The sequence below is a fragment of the Amphimedon queenslandica genome, unplaced genomic scaffold, assembly GCF_000090795.2.
Source record: "Amphimedon queenslandica unplaced genomic scaffold, v1.1 AMPQUscaffold_13522, whole genome shotgun sequence".
Taxonomy (NCBI): domain Eukaryota; kingdom Metazoa; phylum Porifera; class Demospongiae; order Haplosclerida; family Niphatidae; genus Amphimedon; species Amphimedon queenslandica.
The window spans coordinates 299,286-321,949 of NW_003546242.1; the positions used below are offsets into that span (position 1 = coordinate 299,286).

At 35.6% G+C, this 22,664-nt stretch overlaps 2 protein-coding genes across 3 annotated transcripts; one reads left to right on the plus strand and one right to left on the minus strand.

Moving 5' to 3' along the window:
• Positions 1-1,730: 1,730 nt before the first annotated feature.
• Positions 1,731-7,575, plus strand: LOC100634342 (deleted in malignant brain tumors 1 protein-like). 2 transcript variants are annotated; one of them, XM_019998510.1, is made up of 24 exons: positions 1,731-1,840; positions 1,886-2,044; positions 2,102-2,272; positions 2,436-2,594; positions 2,637-2,804; positions 2,850-3,008; positions 3,051-3,221; positions 3,267-3,330; positions 3,380-3,825; positions 3,875-4,033; positions 4,076-4,246; positions 4,300-4,363; positions 4,415-4,866; positions 4,917-5,075; positions 5,123-5,290; positions 5,336-5,399; positions 5,450-5,892; positions 5,934-6,137; positions 6,185-6,316; positions 6,370-6,450; positions 6,539-6,869; positions 6,911-7,091; positions 7,152-7,294; positions 7,341-7,575. In XM_019998510.1, exons 1-24 carry the CDS (start codon positions 1,774-1,776, stop codon positions 7,468-7,470), a joined length of 4,446 nt encoding a protein of 1,481 aa, XP_019854069.1. In that variant the 5' UTR covers positions 1,731-1,773; the 3' UTR covers positions 7,471-7,575. The 2 variants fall into 2 exon arrangements, with proteins under 2 accessions (XP_019854069.1, XP_019854110.1); XM_019998551.1 differs by lacking the exon at positions 1,731-1,840 and having other exon boundaries at positions 1,893-2,060.
• A 16-nt stretch (positions 7,576-7,591) lies between these two features.
• Positions 7,592-22,559, minus strand: LOC105312160 (sacsin-like). The gene is made up of 3 exons (XM_011404599.2): positions 9,834-22,559; positions 8,906-9,689; positions 7,592-8,289 (listed from the first exon to the last, which is right to left on the minus strand). Exons 1-3 carry the CDS (start codon positions 22,554-22,556, stop codon positions 7,697-7,699), a joined length of 14,100 nt encoding a protein of 4,699 aa, XP_011402901.2. The 5' UTR covers positions 22,557-22,559; the 3' UTR covers positions 7,592-7,696.
• Between the last annotated feature and the right edge of the window lie 105 nt (positions 22,560-22,664).

The following is a 22,664-nucleotide window of genomic DNA, read 5'->3' on the forward strand; positions in this document are numbered from 1 at the left end:
AATTAAGAACAGCTTCTTCTCTGCTACCTGGACATCACTTAGACATTCCAAATTATCTATTGATTGTATAAACACACATTCACACACATAATAGGACTACAGTGTACCAGTACTACTGGTACATAATATAACACAACACAAGAGATTTATATATCTGATGCAATCCAAATGCATGTGTTATAACAGGGGTTTCCCACAAAGTGGCTAAAGAGCACAAGCTTAATGAGCCAACAATAACATTATCTTCAATTCTCTCCAGTTATGATAGACCATACATAGCTTTGTATACTACAAAATTTGGCCAAAATCCCTCTGTTGTAGTATACAGGGACTTTGGCCCAATTTTTGAGCAAATAAAGAAATTAATTTGATCAGTATCAGTTCAAACTTTCTAGTCAACATAAGTACATTTATATGTATCAGATTCGGAAAAAAATTATAAAAATGGAGAAATTTCTTTCAAAGGTCTTTTGGTTGTTGGCCCAATTTTTGAGTAACTTTAAAAAATTATTAAAAAATTCAAATTTGATTCAACTCAGCTTAAGCAACACAATGAGATGCATATGTATCAGAAAATAGTGAATTCTCTCCTTGTGATTTATATTAAATACCCTGTACTATAGATAGTATAGTGTCTTTGGCCCCTATTTCTGACTTGACTTGACAATCCACTTACATGAGCACTATGCCAAAACCCTATGGGAAACCCTGCTTATTGATGTATGTTTTACTTAATATACAATGTATGTGATTTATTCCTTAAATCAAATGTTGTCGAGCATGTAACAGACGAAACAAGAGGAGAAGAGAGAGAGGAAGAGAGTGAGCCACCACCTCTCCTCCACACCATTAGGATGAGAGGCCTCCCTTATGATGCATCAGAGAAACATGTCCACAAGTTCTTCTCTCCAATCCAACTATCAAACATCAGACTACTCAAAGACTATTGATTGAAAATTATGTTTATTGTGTAACCCAGTAGTTTGTTTAAAATATTTTTAAAAATTATCTGCTATTAAAATAAATTACTGTACTGTACTTGTACTTGATTTGTCTGAGGTTAATAGTTGTCGTAGTACTAGATGGGTGATAGTTTATTTTTTGAAATCAATACAATGCCAGGGTTTTATCTAGTGGGGGGCAGGGGGGGAAGCATCCCCCCAAACTCTTCAGCTTCCCCCTGTGTACTTCTGTAACTGCATGCATGTACTGTACATGTACATACATGTATGTACACAGCCTCCCCTCCCCCTCCAGTCCACTGCTCTGGGCTTCTCCCCCAAACAAAAATTCCTAGATGCTGAATATTTTTTATTGTGGTATGGATACTATTTGATATGATACTCAAAAGATGGTGTAAAAACGTTGATCAAGGGCTGTGTTAAGTCTCCAACTGTTGAGATGGCTATAGATTAAAGATGTTATAATAATCTTATTAAGGAAACTGTTCTACACCATTTGAAGTGGATAAGTTATAAAATTTACACAGTATATATGGTCTAGTACTAGTTGCATAATCCACAAAATTCTAGCAGTGGATGACATAGATCTACAACTAGATACTTTCACTCTGCAGTGTAGCATTCTGTGGTGAGTATGTTCTGTGTGCCAGGAGAGTGTTTGTTTTTTTAATGCATATCTTGCAACTATTAAAATATTGATTTATTTCTGTGCAGATAATTAAAAAGAATAATATATATATAATAATGATAATACTGTATTGCCAAACCTATAAATGTGTATCCTATGTAATTATTTTTATTCTACATTATAATGATGCAGCTCTGTGTGGACCTACCTTGGATAATACTGCTGCTTCAGTTGGCTACTTTGGTTTATGGTAAAGGCTTCATTGATTCAATTAGATTTATCTATTTTGTAATAGGTTGTTCATATGGTCAATTGCGTTTAGTAAATGGATATACTGCTGCTGATGGACGTGTAGAGATATGTATTAACAATACATGGGGAACAGTTTGTGATGATTACTGGACTGATACTCATGCTAAAGTTGTATGTAGGCAATTGGGATACTCCACTACTGGTATGCAATTATTACAGTAAGTGAATACTACTTTGTTATATTGACTGTATGTTTTAGATGCAGTGCATTATAAAATGGGATATTTTGGTGAAGGTAGTGGAGAAATATTCTTAGATAATGTAAAGTGCGGTGGATTTGAGTCATCCTTGCTGTTGTGTGGGCATGCTCCAATCGGAATTAATAACTGTGATCATTATGAGGATGTTGGTGTAGCATGTTTACAACAAGGTAAAATATATTTTTATGAAATGGAATATTTATGTTGCCAATATTTATCATAAATTAATAATTATTTGACTGTTTGAAAACATAGTTGTACGCGTGATTAATGAATACAATTTTCTTAAAATGCAATTTTAGTAACACTAATAGTCAAAAATTCATTTCACAGGTTGTTATGATGGTGAGCTTCGTTTGGTTGGTGGAGATTCTTTTAATGAAGGAGACATTGAGTTATGTATTGACTATACTTGGGAACTTATTTGTGCTGATAATTGGACACACAATAACACTGAGGTTGTCTGTAGAGAATTAGGATATTCAACTCTTGGTAAGCTTTAGTTATACTAGTCATTGTTAAAATATGCTTTAGGTGCTGTGTACTATAATTCAACTGACCTTAGCTCAGCCAACAGACTTGAGCCTTTCATAAATGATGTAAAATGTGATGGATCTGAGAATGCATTAATTGACTGCAGCTACAACTTCAGTGCAGATTGTAGCATGCAACCACATGTTAGTGTCAAGTGCTCACAGCCAAGTAATTATTATTTATTATTGTACAACTGAAAATAAACATACACAGAATGCAATGATGGCCAGCTACGTCTAATTGATGGGAACACTCCAAATGAAGGACGTTTAGAGATATGTGTGAACAACACTTGGGGAACAGTCTGTGATGACTATTGGACTAATACTAATGCTGATGTTGCATGTAGACAATTAGGTTACACTACAATTGGTACATAGTAATGTTGATGAATGTCATAGTCTCTTTTGCCAGGGAACTTTTATCGTAATAGGGCATACTTTGGAATGGGTAAAGGAACTATTTGGCTAGATAATGTGAGATGCCTTGGATTTGAAAAATCACTACTTCATTGTGGGCATCACATAATTGGAACAGGCAACTGTGAACACAAGGAAGATGTCAGTGTACTATGCTATGACATTGGTAATTTATGCATTATACTGGATAGTAATTGAAATATTTTTATAGATCCAACTTATAACAAAACAGTCTGCAGTTCTGTGCTAGATCATCAGTTATGGGCTAAAATGAGGTATGCACATGAGCATTGGTGAATTTCAAATTAGCATTGTATTAATAAGTGCTCAGGGTAAATGTGAACCTTACTTTACAAGAAACATACCATCAATATGTGATGCAGTCTTCACTGAATTTGACTATGTTTACATGCCCAAAACTCAAACACAAGGTCAACCACGGGTTAGAGGATTTTTGGAATATATAACTAGTTACTTTACCTTTACTGGAGAGTGCTACTACAAGGCTGTAAAGGCTCTTTGTACTTATTACTATTTACCATGTGGCTTCAATGGTACCGTACATGTTCCAAGATTTTTATGTCCTGATATGTGTACCGAAGCATCAAACAATATGTGCTCTGCTGGTTGGAGGACTCTTCGTGCTGTTACTTTACTTTATAATGATTACGAAAGCAGTTTAGGCCTACCACATTGTAATAACACACAGGCTTTAATTCGAAATTTAAACCTGAAAGATGATTGTTGTTTTAAAGAAGTTGAGATTACAGGTAAGCTAGAGTGCTTTTGCTTCATATTGAGCATTGAAATTTGGTAAAGGTTGTTCATATGGTGAGCTTCGTCTTGTCAATGGAAATACTCCTAAGGAAGGCAGAGTGGAGATCTGCATTGACATCAGCTGGGGAACTGTTTGTGATGACTACTGGTCTAACATTAATGCTGATGTTGTGTGTAAACAATTAGGATACTCTACAGTTGGTAAATTGAGGTGTAGATTGAATTTTATGTGTGCATATATAGGTAGTGTGTATCGTAATAGAGCATTCTTTGGAGCTGGTAATGGTAGAATATGGCTAGATGATGTGAGATGCATAGGCTCTGAGACTTCATTGCTTGATTGTCAGCACAAAGCAATTGGGGAAAATAACTGTGAACACAAAGAGGATGTTAGTGTTATGTGCATTGATACTGGTATGTAGCTAAAATTCATTTTATGCAAAAAACAAGTTATTCCTTCTTGATAGATCCATCAAATAATAAAACTGTTTGTAGTACAAATTTGGATGATGATGTTTGGTCTAAGATGATGTAAGATTTTATTATTTTTAGTTCATTAGTTCATTATTTCATTGCTTATAGTACTCAAGGAAAATGTGAACCTTACTTCAAAAGAAATGTACCATCAATGTGTGATTCTATTTTCACAGAAGACGATTATGTATACATGCCTAACACACAAACACATAGTCAACCACGTGTCAGAGGCTTCATTGAATACCTCACCAATCGCTTCCCTTTCAAATCAGATTGCTACAATATAGTTATCACAACACTTTGTACACATTATTACCTATCTTGTGGCTACAATGGTACAACACATGTTCCAAGATTTTTATGCCCTGACGTGTGTACTTATGTATCAGAACATTTGTGTCCTGATGGTTGGAGGACTCTAAAAGATCTATCATCTAAATATAGTAGTTACTCTGATAGCTTAAGGTTGCCAGAATGTAATAATACTGATAGCTTAATTAAAAATTTACATATTGCAAGTGACTGTTGCTCTAATGGTGGAATTATGCTGCCATCGTGTAAGCAATAATGTTCCTGTAATTTTAGTTCTAAGCATTTTATGTTTTAGATTGCTCTGATGGTGAGATCCGTTTGGTCAATGGAACTTCTGGTAATGAAGGTCGCCTTGAGATTTGTCTTAACAGAAGCTGGGGAACCATCTGTGATGATGGTTGGACTAATAATGATGCTGAGGTTGTATGCAGACAATTAGGATATTCTACTACTGGTAGTGTTGTGAGAAACTTGATTCTTTTTAGTTTTATGTATTTGCAGGTGCTGTATATCGTGACAAGTCATATTTTGGTGGAGGAAACGGGAGTATTCATTTAACTGATATTGATTGCAATGGAAATGAAAATTTGTTCCTTCAGTGTTCCCACACAAGAAAAACCACAAATTGCAATCACAATGAAGATATTGGTATAATTTGTTTTGATATAGGTACATGTAATGCAATAATACCCACTTATTTAAATATTATCATAGATACATCAGATAATGAAACAATTTGTAATACTGACTTGGATCACACATTCTGGAATAAAATGAAGTAATAAACAATGCAATTTACAAATTGATAAAATAATTGTTGTTTTTAAGTACTGAAGGAAGATGCGAGCCATACTACAAGACAACAAATCCATCAGTCTGTGATGCAGTTTTCACTGAGCAAGACTATGTGTACACAGGGCAGATTTTTGGACAACCAGATATAAGGGATTTTATGGAGCATTTAACTAATGTATTCCCTTTCACAGGACAGTGTCATGAACTAGCAGCTAAGGCTCTCTGCAATTACTACTATGTACCATGTGGTTATAATCGTACAATACATGTTCCAAGATTTTTGTGTCCTAATGAATGTGACTACGTATCAAGACAATTGTGTTCTAAAGGCTGGGAAGTATTTCTAAAAGTTTGTAAGAGCTATAAATACCAAACTCTTAGATTTGAGACTCCAGAGTGTAACAATACTGACAATTTTATTGATTTTCTTAATTTGACCAGTGACTGCTGCACTGGTGGAGGAATCATTATTCAAGGTAACAGAACATAACTCAAATATACTATATCTGATGTATAGGAACACCAGCACCACCTAGTGTTATGAGCACTAGTTTACCAATAGCTACTATAATATCTTCCTCACTTGCAGCTTTGTGTTGTTTGGTCTTAATCATTGTTCCAATTTTGTGCATTGTAAAAAGAAAGAAAGCGAAGAACCGCAGGCTATTGATGAATAATATGCTATTACTGGAATCACGAGAGTCTGTTCGATATTTTGCTGGTCAGTATTTTTAGATATTTGTATTATTGCTTCAGAGATAATTTTAGCTGAAGAAGTCATTGATTTTCCAAGAAAAAAGATATTGGCATCTGACAATATTTCTCCATCACATATGAGTGAACTTTCAAAATATATAATCCCTGGAGATAAACTAGTACTGGAAGAAACTGTTGGACAAGGTTGGAAATAATTAATAATTATGTATTAATAATAATTATAATGCTGTGTGTAGGAGAATTTGGCATAGTTTACAGAGGAATAATGACAAATGATAAATGTGTACCACAGGCAGTGGCTGTAAAAACATTAAAAGGTATAATTTTAAGTAGACCTAACCCATTAAACAAGAATAAACTTTCAGTATAGTTTTAAATAATACCTGACAATTTTTTAATACATAGGATTGTACTCAAAAAGTGACATTGAAGATATTGTCAGCGAATGCATAAAGATGTCAAATTTTGATGACCTTAATGTTCTTTCTCTTATTGGAGTGTGTTTAGACCTTGGGCCAGCTCCATATATTGTCATGCCATTCATGTCCAGAGGAAGTTTACTGTCATACCTAAAGAAGGAGAGGCCTAATCTTACAGTATCTGATACTAGTGAAGAGGATGTTATACTAAACGTCAGGAAACAGTTACTCTCAATTTGTTTGCAAGTTGCTAATGGAATGTCTTACTTGGCATCACATAACTTCATACACCGTGATTTGGCTGCTAGAAATTGCATGTAAGATTTTAATAAGTTATTTATTATTCAAATTTTGAAAGGATTGATGATGAAGGAATTATTAAGGTTGCTGACTTTGGTCTATCAGAAGAAGTACACGGTCAAGATTATTTTAGACAATCATCAAAAGAGGAAAGTGGTTCAGCACCAGCCAAGCTTCCCATTAAATGGATGGCTTTAGAAAGTCTTCATGATGGAGTATTTTCTGTGAAGACTGATGTAGTTAGTGTTTTAATTGAAATTTTACTATTCTGTTAAAATTTTTATGATGCACACATTCAGTGGTCTTACGGTGTATTGTGCTGGGAAGTGTTTAGTCTTGGTAAGACACCTTATCCTGGGCTAGATCCAGTAGGTGTAGTAGAGTTACTGGATACTGGAGGAAGACTACATCGTCCTTATAATGGAGCTTGCTCAGAAGAAATGTAATATTGTGATTATTGCAAATAATTAATTTTTATTTTCACACAGTTATGCATTGATGCTGTCCTGCTGGTGTGAGTCAATAAATGACAGACCAACGTTCAGTGATTTGGCTACATCAATCAATGAACTCATTAAGCCACTGGCTAGCTATATGGATTTTTCTGATATTGTTTAATAAATTAAGTCGTAGTTAATCGTGTATCATATACTGGTGGTGCAGTCTTATCTTAGTTTTGTTTAGTGTGCTAGTCCACCTATAGTAACACTTTTATACATTGTATAATGAGTAATAATGATTTTGTGACAAGTCATAGAAATTAGCTAATGTTAACCAAAAAAGTAACAATTACTACAATTTTCTACACTAATGAATAGTCAAATTAATACATAAGTTTTGTATGTTATGCATAAGTTATAAGATACATAGGATAAGCTCTTTCATTGTCATAAGTAATGTATACTCTAGAGCCACCTGTATCTCCATAAACACTATCATAACGACGGTTTATACCACCTGCTGTAGAACACCAAGGAGGCTTGCGATATGGACTGGGCTGAGAATAATAAGAGAGTCCAGTCAAGACAGTTGCTACTAACATTTGCTTATATGGGCCTGCAGTATGAGCATAATTATGAGAGTATGAGGCATTGACAGCAAAATAATTTCCTTGCCCCCACAATCCATTGTTACTAAAACGCATGTCAAAACTTGAATCTCCTCCATATATTTCCTTAGGATCATTACTTCTAGTGCCATGAAATAACTTTTTCCCACGATCAACAACACCAAATTGAATGCTTCTTTTAGCACAATCCAAGTATCTTTGCCAAAGTAGTTTATTCTGAATCCGTTCCACACGATGAATTGTAACATTCGGTAAAGTACCTTGAAACCATGCAATAACTCGGCAATATTCATCAGAGAGTGGACTCAATAAAACAAGCTTAAGGTGGCCATCTTCTTCAGTGTGATCATCCCAGTATTCAGGAAAACCTATGTAACAATTTTTATCAGATATAGATCTATTACAGGCATTAATTATCATTATTTTACAACATTTATAATTAGCATTAATAGGCGTAAACAATGTACATTTGAATAGTAATAACAAAAATAATAAATCGTGTAGGATAAGTTAGTAGAGTAAGAAAGAGATCATGAAGGGAAAGTAATAAAGCAGTTACACATGTACACTTTTTGTAGTATCTATGATGTACATGTAAGTAGCAATATATAGAAAGTTGGAGCTGTTTCCAGAAAATAAATTTCGAGTTATCAGCATTTTAAAAATTAGACAATATTTGGATGTAGTACAGCACAAAAAGATTCAGGCTAGTCCATGTGCTGTAGGTCAGTTCTCAGTTTTTATGCTGCTCACAAACCTCCTATAACGTTTTAATCATGCAATGATATAAGATACTTCAATTTTGCTAATTTTGTTAAGGCTGGGAAACATAGATAATTTTGGCAAATAAGCATTTGGCAGTATGCAAACCATAGCAAACTGACAAAAATTTACTAAAAATTACAAAAAGATTTTGCACTATTTCTAAGCAACAAAACATTTGGCAGCATGAATTAACTCTGTAACATGTACAGTACAACTTACTGTTTCCAGAGACAGGGACTAAAACATCAAACATTTTTTCTGGTAAATCATCAATGTCACCTAACAGTTCCTTCAATTCATCATCTTCTCTTATCTTGTTTATTAGTTTCCTAGTAGCTCTCAATGCTTCCATTGCTTCTAATGAACTATAAACACTAGCTGGTGCACAAGGTGGTATCTGATAATGAGGATATCTGCTTCTATTATCATGCTCACTGACTTGTAAGACACACTCCTTCACAATATCTTTGATTCTCTTCTGTATGTGAGGCGATTTTTGTATTTCAGTACTGATTTTTGTTAGGCAACTGTCATTAATTAGAAATTCAGGTAGACCACATCTAGCATACATAAGGCCTTTAAGACACTTCTCCACAACATCATGACACAGAAAACATATCAGTGCTGGAAAGCGACAAGTTTCTTTATGCTGAGTGGCTACTTTTCTCTTTACCAGATCCTCTTCTTCCTCTTTTTCATCCTTATCATCCTCATCATCATCTTCCTCATCTTCTTCATCTTCTTCCTTCTCCTCTTTTTCCTTTATCAGATCCTCTTCTTTTTCCTCTTTTTCATCTTTATCATCCTCATAATCATCTTCCTCGTCTTCTTCCTCACCTTCACCATATTCCTTTCCTTCCTTCCTCTCTTTTTCCTTTACCTTCCCTTCTTCTTCTTCATTCACCTCCTCTTCTTCTTGATCCTCTTCCTCCTCTTTTTCTTGTTTATCATCAACTAAATTCTTATCCTTTTCTTCTAATTTCTCTTTTTCTTCCTCTTCTTCCTGCAAAACAGAAAATTGTTACAAAACATTTTAAATAATTATAACCCATGCATGAAATATACATGTAGTTAGATATACACTTTGCTGCTCTCACATAAATATCATACAATTATTTATGAAAATGTAATAGGATCAATATATTACCTGGTTTTCAAGTAAATTTTCTCCAGAAGTCCATGCAGTAATTGCAGCAAGATAATCTGCTTTACACTGCTGTAGCCACATTTTAGCTTTGTTCTTGTCAGTCTGAGGCTGCTGAGGCTGTATAGTAGTCTCTGGAAGTAATGTCCTAGTGACAAAAGGATTGCTATTCCCTATTATTCTTATTCCACTCACTCCTCCTCTGCCTCCATTATACCCACTTCCTCCTCCACTATATCCACTTCCTCCTATACTATATCCACTTCCTCCAGGTGGGTTTATCCTATACACTGGTATGGAACTTGTAGGTTGAGGAACTGTTGGCTGCCGTTGTGTGTTTGGTGATCGATTAAAGAGTTGCCTTCTAGGAAGAGAAGTGGATATTCTTGCAGAGCCTTGCATATATAGAAAATTAGTTGGTATGGTAGCAGTGAGAGGTGGAGTCTGTGGCTCACCAGCAATAGAATCATCATGAATAGAAAGTGATTCTAACTTTTTTACAAGATCCTCTACAGCTTGTATTGTTGAACCCAATGCAATATCCTCTTCACTGATAATATCCAATATTGTTTTGGATGCTTGTACAAATAGTTCGGGCCCTTTGTTATTGCGTACCAGTACATAATGTAAGTGTCCAGTCAGTCTCATTGAGAGCTGTTTTGCAGAGCAACACGAGTTCTTTCCATTGTAAACTAGTGTATCTCTCATCCATTTTTCTAATTTTTCTTCAGTTTGTGGCACAGGGGAAATTATCAATGGTGACACATATGGAGATGAGGATCCATTCTCAAGGTAATTCTTTTGTGGCATATCAAGCAGTTTGTATACTTGAAACAAAGATGCCTTTTTTATTATCGGATCTCCTTTGTCAGTGTTTCCTATGCATACTTTGATACACATGTCGCTCAATCTTGATTCAGTTTTTGGAGTATAATCAACAACTTTAGCATAAACAAAACATTCCTTTCCATTCTCCAGGTAATGAAAAATAACCTTCTCATCTTTATCATAGTTACAAAAGATTATAAACTCTTCTTTTGAAAAGGTATGATCATAAATAAGGCATCCTACGTCTTGATCACTTGAAGATAAATCAGTACCATCACCAGAGGACTGTAGATTGAATGGGGATATTTTTAACTTATCCAATACCATTGATATCTGATGAGGAAAGCATCTAAACATTTCTTTGATATTTACTGTATCACCAGTACTGTGTAATAAATGGTGGCCTATCTCCTTTGCCAGCTCTTCAAAAAGTTTGTCTTCATTCATGGCACCTTTATGAGAAATATACAACTGCACGCTTTGTTTTTCCTGTCCTTGTTTTTCTCCCTGTTTTTGTTCTGGAGGTTGATGTCCAGTGGTCACAATATAGCAAAGTCTAGATGAATCTTCTGTATTCTTCATTGCCGATCCTTCCAAGTGAATAATAGTTGTTATGTCTTTTACACAATGAATCTCACACTTGCTCAATGACAAAAGTTGAAGGCAAAACTGTGCATCTTTCTTTGGATGCTTCTGATGTTGGTGCCAGTACAAACGACCAATACCTCTAGTGAAATCATGTGAATGGATAGTGTCTTCAAGGATTTGAACTGCTTTACAATTAGTTTTATGCTTTTTGTTTTCAAAAAGTTCCTGATCACTACACTTGTTTAATCTATCAGTAGTGAAAGTGCTTAGTTTCTCAACAGCTAAATTGCTGAGAAGTTTAACTCTAAGACAAGATGGTGGTGCCATTTGCCCTCTGTCATCTGGAGGTGGAGGATGTAGAAACTTATACTTTAACAATTGACTCGATTTTTTCAACCGACTAGCTACCCATGGAACATCATTATGTACCAGCTCTGTTGATGCTACCAGTTCCTGACCATCAGAAGGAAGATATATAACGACATCTTTAGAAAATATTGGCATCTCTTGAAGTAATCGCAAGTCTTTTACAAGTGCAATATAAGCAGACTGACACACCTTTTCAAACTGTTTGTCTTCAGTTAACTTTCCATGTTTTAGCTCATTTTTAATGGCTTTTAATATTGATATATATTGTGTTGGTTCAAGTTTCTTCTTTATTCCAAGAACATTTAATAACTTACTGTATCTCATAAGTTCAATTGGAGTTCCATAGCAAAAAGGATGAAAGTCTGATTTATTGGGAAGATCAATAACAAGCTGGCTTGGTTTCACTAGTTGATATGTGAGTTGACTTGTTGTTAGTAACACACAAGAGACTTCTGTCAGCTCACGAATCATCTTTTCATCCAAATTTGATTCCATGAAAGAGTAATGACTTTCAATTATTTCTTTTACCCTTCTAATTGCTCTTGTTGACTCAAGGGAGGGAATAAATACTTTTACAGTTGACAGAGCTTCAGACAGTGCTACTAAATTCTTGACGACTGCTTTCAAATTAATAGGCTCTCTAATGCTTAGCTTGTTATTTATTTTGAAATGAAAATTTTGAAGAAACTGACAAGATGCTGGTAAAACTTTTCTAACCAAACAAGTCTTATTTGCACTCCTGTAAAATACAGCTTCATGAAAACTAATGAAGTATTGGTGTTGAACTGGTGATTCACCAGTAATAGTTTCAATGTGAGCTACTAACTTACAAGGTTCAGGGCAGTATATGAATTGGATTTTTGAAGCTTCAGCTAAAAAACGTGAAATTTCCTCTGGTAGTTCAATTTTATCTGAGCCTTCCTTTTCTTGATAACCAAAATAGAATGAATTGATGGAACTGATAATATTTTCTAATGATGCAATGAGAACAGTTGATTTGTCCATTATGCTATCTGGTGGTTTCGCTCTCTTGTTTATCTTCTCAATTTCTTTGCTAAATTTTCGTGCTTTATCTAGCCATACACTTGTACTCACTTTTGATTGCAGTCCCAGCTCTCTCAAAAATGGTAACCATTCATCTGATCTCCATTTCATAGGTGGAAGCAATGACTCTTGGAAAACAACATTAAATTTTATGTTAGGGTCACAGAATTTTGACACTAACTGCCTTATTCCACCACTGCCATCTTGTTGCCTCATAAGTAGTGGGGTTTTCTTTAATGCAGCAATTACAGGTTGCCACTCTTTAATTTGTAATGTCAAAAAATGAGAAGAAGAATAAAAGTAACTACGTTTGATGAAGTCAAGGTGTACTTCCAGCTCAGACTCGGTCAGATAGGAAAAATGAGGAATGAGGTAATTGAGATAAAATCCACATTCCCCACCAGCTTGTGCAGATTCATAGTCACCTTTAAAAATTTTTTTATATAGAGTGTCAGCTTGACTGCTAGGATTTGCTAGTACTAGTTGATTGATTGTCTGTTGTATTGTTATAATACCTGCACTAGGAACTAGCAATGGTTTAATGTGAAACTTCGCACTGCTCACTTTTATGTATGTTTTGTTGACTGTTTCAAATATTGGTAACTGTTTTAGAATAGCGATAATTTTATCACTGATTTCATCTGCTTGTGACAATACAGATATGATATGAGTCACTTCCTCTTCATTAAAACTAACATTAAGATTTGGAGGACGTAGGTTTAAACATTGTATAATATCAGAGCAAGAAGATGAACTTGATATGTAAGAATTCACAAAATGTGGGGCAAGAGCTTGACCTACTTGACTAAAGTATATTGTCTCATAACCCAACTTTAACATTGCTGTTAAAACATGTGAATTGCTACCTACTCCTTGATTAAACAAACATTTTCCTAAAATAGGAGGATAATAGAATCCACTGGTGGCTGGTAGTATAGGCATATGCTGGAACTGATCTATACTAACATATGAAGGAAATAAAAAGGAGTTCATGTGTATAAGGTAGTTCCAGAGATGTTTAACAAGTTGAACTTCATCATCAGATAGCTTCATTGGACTGCTGACTTTGCTTAAATTTATTGAGCTAGAAACATGATTTACAGGAAGAGGGACAATGACATTTCCAAATCTTCCATCTTGTAGCAATTTGGCCTCCATTGATGGACTCACAAACAATTCCTTCTGATGAGGAAGGAGGACAGAAAACTTAGACTCAAATAACTTCCCTGTAAAATTTAAAGTACCAGCTAGTGTCAGTAGCAGTGGGGCACCTTTCAAGCATTCATGTATCTCATCACTTCTACGATGTTGAGTACAAAAAGAAAGCAAACCTTGACATTTTTCTTTTAATGTATTTTCATATAATTTGCGATCAATAGTTTTAACATGATTAAGGACTTTGTTTGGTGTTAAAAGACCAGTTTTGATATAACCACTATTTATTCTAACAAAGCTTCTAAAAAGATATGCAGGTGCTCGTGTTATTGGCAAGTCTAAGGATACAAACACTGGCTCAAGTTCTTTAGCACCTACCACAAGTTTGTTTTCATGACTAAAAGTACGATCAATACAAAACTGCCCGATATTCATATTTAACCATTTAATGTCTCCATTCTTTAAGCCACTTGCATCGAGTAGTACAGGGCAATTTTCTTGTAGTAATTTGGAATAAAGTAACACGTTTAGGTTTAGAGGACTAGCTTCAGATGTCTGAAGTGAGCTTGAATCTGATATATTAGGAAAAAGGCTGTAAAACCATTTTATACTCTTTTCAGATCCATCTACTTCCTTTCGTGCTTCAAGGAGTAGATCAATATAAGCTGGCAATAACAAATGCTCAGCAATGCTGGAATTCCATTTCTCCAGTCCTGGTAGACTCTCTAAATGTCTCCTTGAATCATCAACAAGAAAATGGGCATTTAAATGAACAGGTAGACAGCTAGGTATATTCATAGGCAAGAAACAGAATAAACTGCCATTATTCAACAGTGATTCAGCATCCAAGGTAGTAGCTACTCCTCCAAATGGTTCTAGTCCTCTCTCTGATGCTCTAGTGCATATTTCAGAGAGTTCGTAAGAGGATTGATGAAATCCACTTCTTTTACTAATAAGCCATTTTGTGACTGTTTCCTGATCATCTTCCTTTGCTAAGTTCACTTGATGTGTAACCACAGTTTGAATCAGAGTACTACCAAACTTTAAGAAAGTTCCTTTGGGTTCATTTTTTACTGTTGCATTTGATGAAAAATGATGAACACAATTACCGTCTGCTTTTATTTCAAACACTGAAATATTTTTGATATTATTAAGAAAAAGGAGCATATCTTTTGAAGCAGCTTTGAAATCATTTAACAGTTGAATGACTTGATGTACATCATGAGCTCTACCTTCCATCAACCACCTTGTATTGCTCATCGGAATAAAACCTAGTGGCTTGTCACGTATTAATGGTAGACGAAACACAACAAATCCAGAGCTTTTGTCTTCAAAACAATCAGCCATTACTTTCATTTGCTCCATTTCATCAACTAAAAAAGGCTTAAATTGATCAGGGAATTGGTTCATGTGCCTTTGATTTACTTTCCATCTTCTTCCTGGATTTCCTTTCTTTTTATTACAGTACTTTTTCAATGGATCAAACACACACAAGTCTTTAGGATGACCATGAGAGTCAAATGATACAAATGTTGGGCAATCAGTTAAGTGATACGAGACATTAAATCCAATTCCAAATCGTCCAATGGTATCAGCTGTGTCTCCTTTCCCTCCTCTTCCAAGTTTACATATTCCTTTAATATCTTCCTCCATAAATTGGCGGTTATTATAAATACACAGTGCTGGTACACGTTGCAATGATGCCCATTCCGTGCCTTCTGTCAATAGCTTCTCCTGTGGATGTTTGCTCCTGTGATCAAGTACAAACACTATTTCTGTTGCTTTAGCATCGTCAGCATTTTGTATGTACTCACGAAATATTGAAGTGTCAGCAGGGTATTTCTTGAGTATCCCATTTAATCGATCAACAAGGTCTTCACTTTGACCAAAATCTGTGTCATCAAGGAAGTTTTCATCTTCTATGTGTTTCACAATGGTATCAAGAAGAGGACGAGCGCCAAGCCTTAAAGCAGTTTCTCTTGGAATTTTAGGATAAATTGGACGGCCACCTATTAAGACAAAATCTTGATAATCTGATAATTGTGATATCCACTCAGAGTCAGAGTCAACAAATGGATCACAGGATAGTTTAGAAACAGGGCAAAGTATGCCTTTATCATTTGGTAACAAAACTCTATTAACAGGGAAATCAGAAGACGATGGTGATAAAGAGTATAACCTCTCAGCAATTTGAATAGTGAGATGCAAGACATCTTCTTTAAGAGGAGTTTCAAAAAAATCCTCATTTATCTGTGCCAACAAGGAAAAAAGATATTCAATGCTTGGTCCTACCTGTACACCTAATATTACAAAAAGCTCTTTAAAGTGTACATTAGTATCAGAAAGTGGAACAACATAAGGAAGACATTCTTCTACATTCCAATCACACACAACTTGCTTAGGGTAGAGTAGCTTTCCTTTTTGCCAGATGCACTTTTTGTTTTGGAGCCTCTCAATGGCAGTATCTTTAATACTTAGTGAACTCAGAGGTTTTTGAGCTATTTGAATAAAGTTATAAATTTTGAAAAATACTTTCTCTTTCTCAATATATTGAAGCGTAGATTCATCCAGTGATGGTAAATTTAAGTGTTGTATTAGCTCACACAAATGATCAAGTACTACGTTCAGTGTTGGTTCATTTTTATTAATACCAAGATAATTAACCATCTTATCAATTTCAATATTACTATCAGAGGCTATTGGAATATTAACCAATGGAACTGAAGCAAATACAAGACAAGAATGTGCTGGTGAGTATAATTGTGAGGGAGGTAAAAAATTTTTTGTGTTACAGTTCCATGGAACAGAAGCACTATCTGGCTTAGGAACAGAAAGAAGAAATGGAATATCTTTTAAAACATTGATTCTTTCTTCTCTTTTTTTCAGTTCTGTTTCTTTCTGACTGTACATGTATCTATGTTGAATATCACGATTCTCGACATAATGAATGTAGAATAACAATGACATCATCCTTCCTTCAGCTGCTTGCTTATCAAGAATCGAGACAGTACGGGCTCTTTCTGCTAGCATATCAAGTGGCAGTTCTTGTGAAATCATTCCAAGCATATTCAGTATATCTGATACCTTATGAAACTTCTTATCAGGAAAAAAACCTTCAGTCTCATCATACAATTGAGCCATAGGTTTACATGAAGTGTCTATAAGATCACATGGTTTTGCTAATCTGCTCAAGCTGGACACAGATATGCAAGCAGTATCTTTTAGTGGTGAAATAGCCCAAGAGTACTTTTTATTAAAGTACATGTGTTGCTCTTCTTTAATTTTTTGAAGAACAAACATGATTTGGTTTGTTCTAATAGGCTCACTAATACTGTTAATATTTGGTAAAAAAACAGTTGTAAAGAACCATTGATAGCTTAAAATATGATTATTGCTGGCCAGCATTGTTGTGAGAGATTTGACAACATGAGGAGGACACTCAATCAGAGGGTATCCTTCAGACTTGATCAAAGTCATTGCTTCACTTTCAATCTCTTTAGGCAATCTAGCATCATTAATAAACAAATAAGATTCCCTTGGAGTAACCCATAAGCCACCATTTGCAGTAGACCACATCAGCTTCTCTTTACTATTAATCAGTACATTCATTGCTGCTGTACTAAAAACTCCTGATAACCAGTTACGCCTGTCATCACTAGAGGAATAGTCACCAGGCCACAAGGAATAATATTGTTTCAGGGTCTCACTGCTAAGAGTTTTAAGCTGTTTAGCTAGTTTTGCTAGTGCTGATTCAAGAGCAAATGGTAACACAGCTGTAATGAGTCCTTCATTCCATTGAAACTCTAAGCTTTGTGTGGCTTCCTTCAATCCCCGACGGTCTTTACCAATATCAAAAAACCCATTAATGTGAAAAGGTACATAACTTTTGAGTGGAAGTGGAAGGAAACAGAAAAGGCTACCATTGTCCTTAAGTTTAAGAGGACAACAGGAATCAGGTGAAATTGGTATGGCCAGTTCAGCTAATGGGAGTAGACCAGGTTTAGAGTTTGGAAGAGCAGTTTTAGCAAGAGCCGTTGCTACTAATAATTGTGATTTTGAACTGCCTGAATCATCTTGAAAATTAATAGTAACTAGTGAACAGAGAGGGTTAGTAACATAATGTGGATCTCTTATTATTTGGAGCCTTGCACTATGTTCCTTGGATTCTTTCTCAATTTTAAATTGAAGTTTCATTTCTGATGGGCTTTTGGCAGTCTTAGGTATTACATAAAATTCTAGTGACTGCACATTTTTGAGAAAAAGTAGAATATTATTGGCTTCACGTCTCAATTCCTTTATGAGACTATCAATATGATATTCATCATAATGATCATTACATATTTCACTCTTAGGAAATGAGTCCATTCTCATTGGGAATCTAAACAGAGTTCCATCAAAACCCTCACCAGTCAATTCAAATATGTGGCAGCCAAAAAGACCATCAAACGGGACAAACTGATCCTTGTATACAGTGAGGTCTTCCCTATTCTCCACTAGGTTTATCCTCATGCCTGGTTCATTATGAGTGACTCTATCTCCAAGGTACTTAGTGTGAGGATCAAATATAGTTATTGAGTGACGACTAACAAAGCTAGGGACATCAGTGAGAGAATAGCAGGCACAAAAACCGACTCCAAAACGTCCTGTCTTCATGGGATCCTTCATTTTAGACTCAGCAGCTAACTCACATATATTTTTAAAATCTTGATCAGAGAATGTCGCATTATTATAAGCAATCAAAGCTGGTCCTTGCCACTGGCTCATTTCTTCAGCAATAACTGATTCCGTTCCATGATGTCTCCAGTCTATGAGTAGTTTCACTTTACTAGCTCCAGCATCATCTGCATTCTGTATTAGCTCTTTAAAAACATCAATATTGCCACTATAGTCACGAACTATACCGCCAATGCGTCTTGTGACTCTCTCAGATTGACCTGCTTTAGTGTAAGTTAGTTCTAATCCCATTGATGGTGCTACCTTTTTACTAAGCGGTTCTACACCAAAATATTTTGCTGCTACTGGTGGAATTTTCTCATGTACAAACTTATATTTACTTATTCCAGCTCCTACACGCTTCCTGATCCACTCTCTGTCATCATACGTACAATCTTTGGCTGGCAGGATCAGGCAGTCTGTAGTTGGTAGATAAACATTACCAGAGAAACTCTTAGACTTGAGATATAAAATAATGTTAATGACCATTTCAAGGTATTTCTCATCCAGTTGTGAGAAAGTTGAAGCTATTCTATGCAGGACACCTGCAATTTCATCTATTGCAGGAGACTCTTGTATGCCTCCAGATTTAATGAAAAGATTCCTATATAAGGCATACTGTGGATTCTGCATGAGACTATGAATGAAAGGACTGAGTGAAATGATTGAGTGCCATACAAAAAAAATGGAATCCACGAAAGTATATAGCCCTCCCTCATTCTGCCACCATATCCATTTAGCTGGTAAATCATGCTTTGATATACTACTACTATGATTATTAAGGTAATTGTATATGCTGCATACACATGACGTAATGCTTGTAACCTCTTCAGAGGTAGAAAGTGGGAGTTTAACAGAAGAAACAAGAATATTAAGCTGTGCAATGACATCATTAATAGTTACAGACATTGTAAAAGGTCTTATTGAGTTCATATTTTGTTTGAAATACGCAGAGCTTAATATTGGAGCCACAGCTCCAATAAGATATGGATTAGCATCATACATGTGAACATTACATGGTGCTTCAAACAGATCTCTCTTCTTTCTAGCTCCAAACCATTGAAGACAGCGTGGATATTGATCAGGTTGTAGTACTTGCACTGCTAAAAAGGGAACTGTTGATAATTCTGCCATTATCTTATGAGAAAGTCCAGCTGGTACTGACGTTATCACTTCAATTAGAAAACAGCTTCTATCAATAGCAACGGACTGGTTTGATATTCTTCTAACTGCACTTGCTCTCTCTTTCATCAAAGATGTTAGTTTGTAAGCGTCTTTTACCAGCTTCTTCCATGTAACAAGGCCAGTTTGTTGTAACTTTTCAGAAACACCTTTATCATAATAATTTTGATGCGGAAAAAATGGCTCCAATTGTGCTTCAAAAATTTTTGTGAATTGCTCATCACTGATATCGTAAAGTTCTCCTGGACACTTTAAAACCTTCATATCAGCTTGTGTACGAACAAACGCTATGTTACTTAATGCACCATAGCTTCTGACATGATTAAGAATGAAAAGAAAGAGCTCATCACCATTGCACCAGCGATGAGGACTGTTCCTACACTGCTGCAATGCAAATGGCATAACGCATTTAATAAGTATATCATCTAGTCCTAGCACAGAGCAACCTAGTTTTTGTAATAATACGCATACATCATAATCAGCATTGTTAAAGAAATTTGGAGGATAATGGAGGTCATCTTTAAAATCAATGCGTGGATGAGGCAAAATGTATCCTTGATTGACGCTGACTAATTGTCTAGGATTCGCTCCAACTCCTGCTTCAAATATTGGGAGCTTCTTTATCAAATCAGCAAATGAAATACCACGAGATTTGTAAAAGTTTACGATTGAAGAGCGAAGAAGAACTTTATCATTTTCGGTCAAAAGTGACGAAGTAGCTTGAACACCAATCTTTCCAATATATTGGAGGACAGTTTGTATGTTGATTTTAAATATGTACTTCTTAATTTCTTGATGAGTGAAAACAAACTGATTGTGCTTGACAACAGTGGCTCTCATTTTCAGAAGAAGATCAGCTAATTGAATCTCATCATCATCTGCCTCTTTATTGAAGAAAAATGATCCAGTACTGCTCTTAGGTAAACATAACAAAGAAATGTTATTGAAATGCTTATTAAGCTTAATGGTTGGTATTAATGGCAGACCCTCAAGCTCTGATAATGATGCGCAATTCCTGTTGAGCCAATTCCAAACATGAGTAATCCATTCTTGAGGAGGATGATTATTTTGACCTGGTGTCCATTGTACAGGACTTGAGCTCTTGTGTAGCTTAGGGTACCAGGAAAGAATACTCAATGGCAATAGATGAGATATTATAGCATCAGGTGTGAAAGGGCTAAGTTGAAGGTTTCTTCTCTTAGCTAAACTATGTAACTTGGAAAAAATTGATCTTCTTAGGCCTTGATGCACCAAAGAGCCCTCAATGTTAGGAAGAAATTCCAAAGCTTCATTTTGATCAACCAAGTACAGGCGTTCACTTTCGGATCTTATTGTCTCTTTGAAATAAACTGTTTTAAACTTCCTTTCATAAACTGGCAAAAGACTTAATCCAACTAATTCAGTGCAGTTGCTGTTATCAATATCATAAAGAATACACTCCAGCACATCCTGAACTTTCTCTTTATCATTGAGGCCTAGAGACCCCTGAGAAAGTTGTTTCAGAAAATATCTAATCAAAGCTGGACTCAAAACTTTATGGTTAAGTATGTCCCTGAGACCACATTCAGTTAATGTCTCTCGTATTTCTGTTGGCAAACTAACAATTGGAACATTTACTCTCACTAACAGCTCGATGACCGTTTTTGGTATGGGAAAAGTGGGAGCTGCAGGAAGATAAAATGCATCCTGGAGTTTAACCCATATGCCTCCTTCAGCTGCTGTCCAGAGAATAGGAAGACCAGCAACTCCATCTAGTGTAGGTGCAACCAAGTCCCTCCAGATATGGTGAAATTTAACTTTAGAAAATAGAGGCCATGCAGCATATGGATCAGTAATGTCGCTATTCTCAGACTCTACTAATGGAAGAGGAGTGTTAGCGTATCTTAGTAATGAAGATCTAAGAGCGAGTAGGATTGAGTAGAGTGGAGCAATGTGAGACTTCAGTAGAGCTTCATTCCATAATGCCTTGGCACTCTTATTATCAGCAGCAGGCCACTCTATAGTGCGCCTGTTATCACTGACAGAGAAATATCCATGAATATTAACAGGGAGATTAGTGGTTCCAGGAAGAGGGAGAAAACAAAAGACCTGGCCATCAAGATGTCCCCTAGCACTATCACACCACGGAAGAGAGAGAGGGCTATGAAGTATTCCTTTCTTCAGTTCTGTAATACAAGCAACTATATCACTTGTAGTACAATTCCTCAATGACAGATTAATATTGGTCTGGTGTGGTAAAGGAGCTGCTACACCTACCCATGGAATGTTATTCTGATCTTTACTCATTGCGATAATCTTCTTATCACTTGATCCAATCATATTAATTACTAGCCAATGATACCATGAGAGTGGCTCATAATGTGACATCCTCTGGTCTTGAGTCTGGATACTCATAGAGTAAACTCTGAGTGAGCAAGAGAGAGAGGTACGCTCAGCGAGTTTAAGCAGGGCTTGTCTTTCACGCTCTATTGCAGATACTTGCGATTGATCAATGGATACTTTATAAATAAGCTTATCATTATCATACAAGCTAATCTCTTGAACATACTTAAGGAAGAGCATTATAACTGGAGCCTCGTTAATGAAAGAATTATAAAGAAATCCTTTGACTCTATCAGGGGAATACTCACCTTGAACTATTTCAGACTGTGAGTTAGTCTTACGGAGAGGAAATCGAAAAAGTGTTGCATTGTAGGATGTTGTTAAAGGAGTAAGACCAAATACACCATCAAAGCATGCGGCGTGGCCAGAATGAGAAAGGAAGTGTGCTAATTCTGGTTCATAGTCTTCTTTAACAAACCGTTTGTGAGGATCGAGAATGGCTACAGTATCAGTACTGATAACCATTGGAAGATCTAAAAAGAACACCAATGTCACGTAAAATTGAGATACAAACATGTACATGTAATTTCAAATACTTAATTTCTGTGATACATGTAAAAGTACAGTACACCC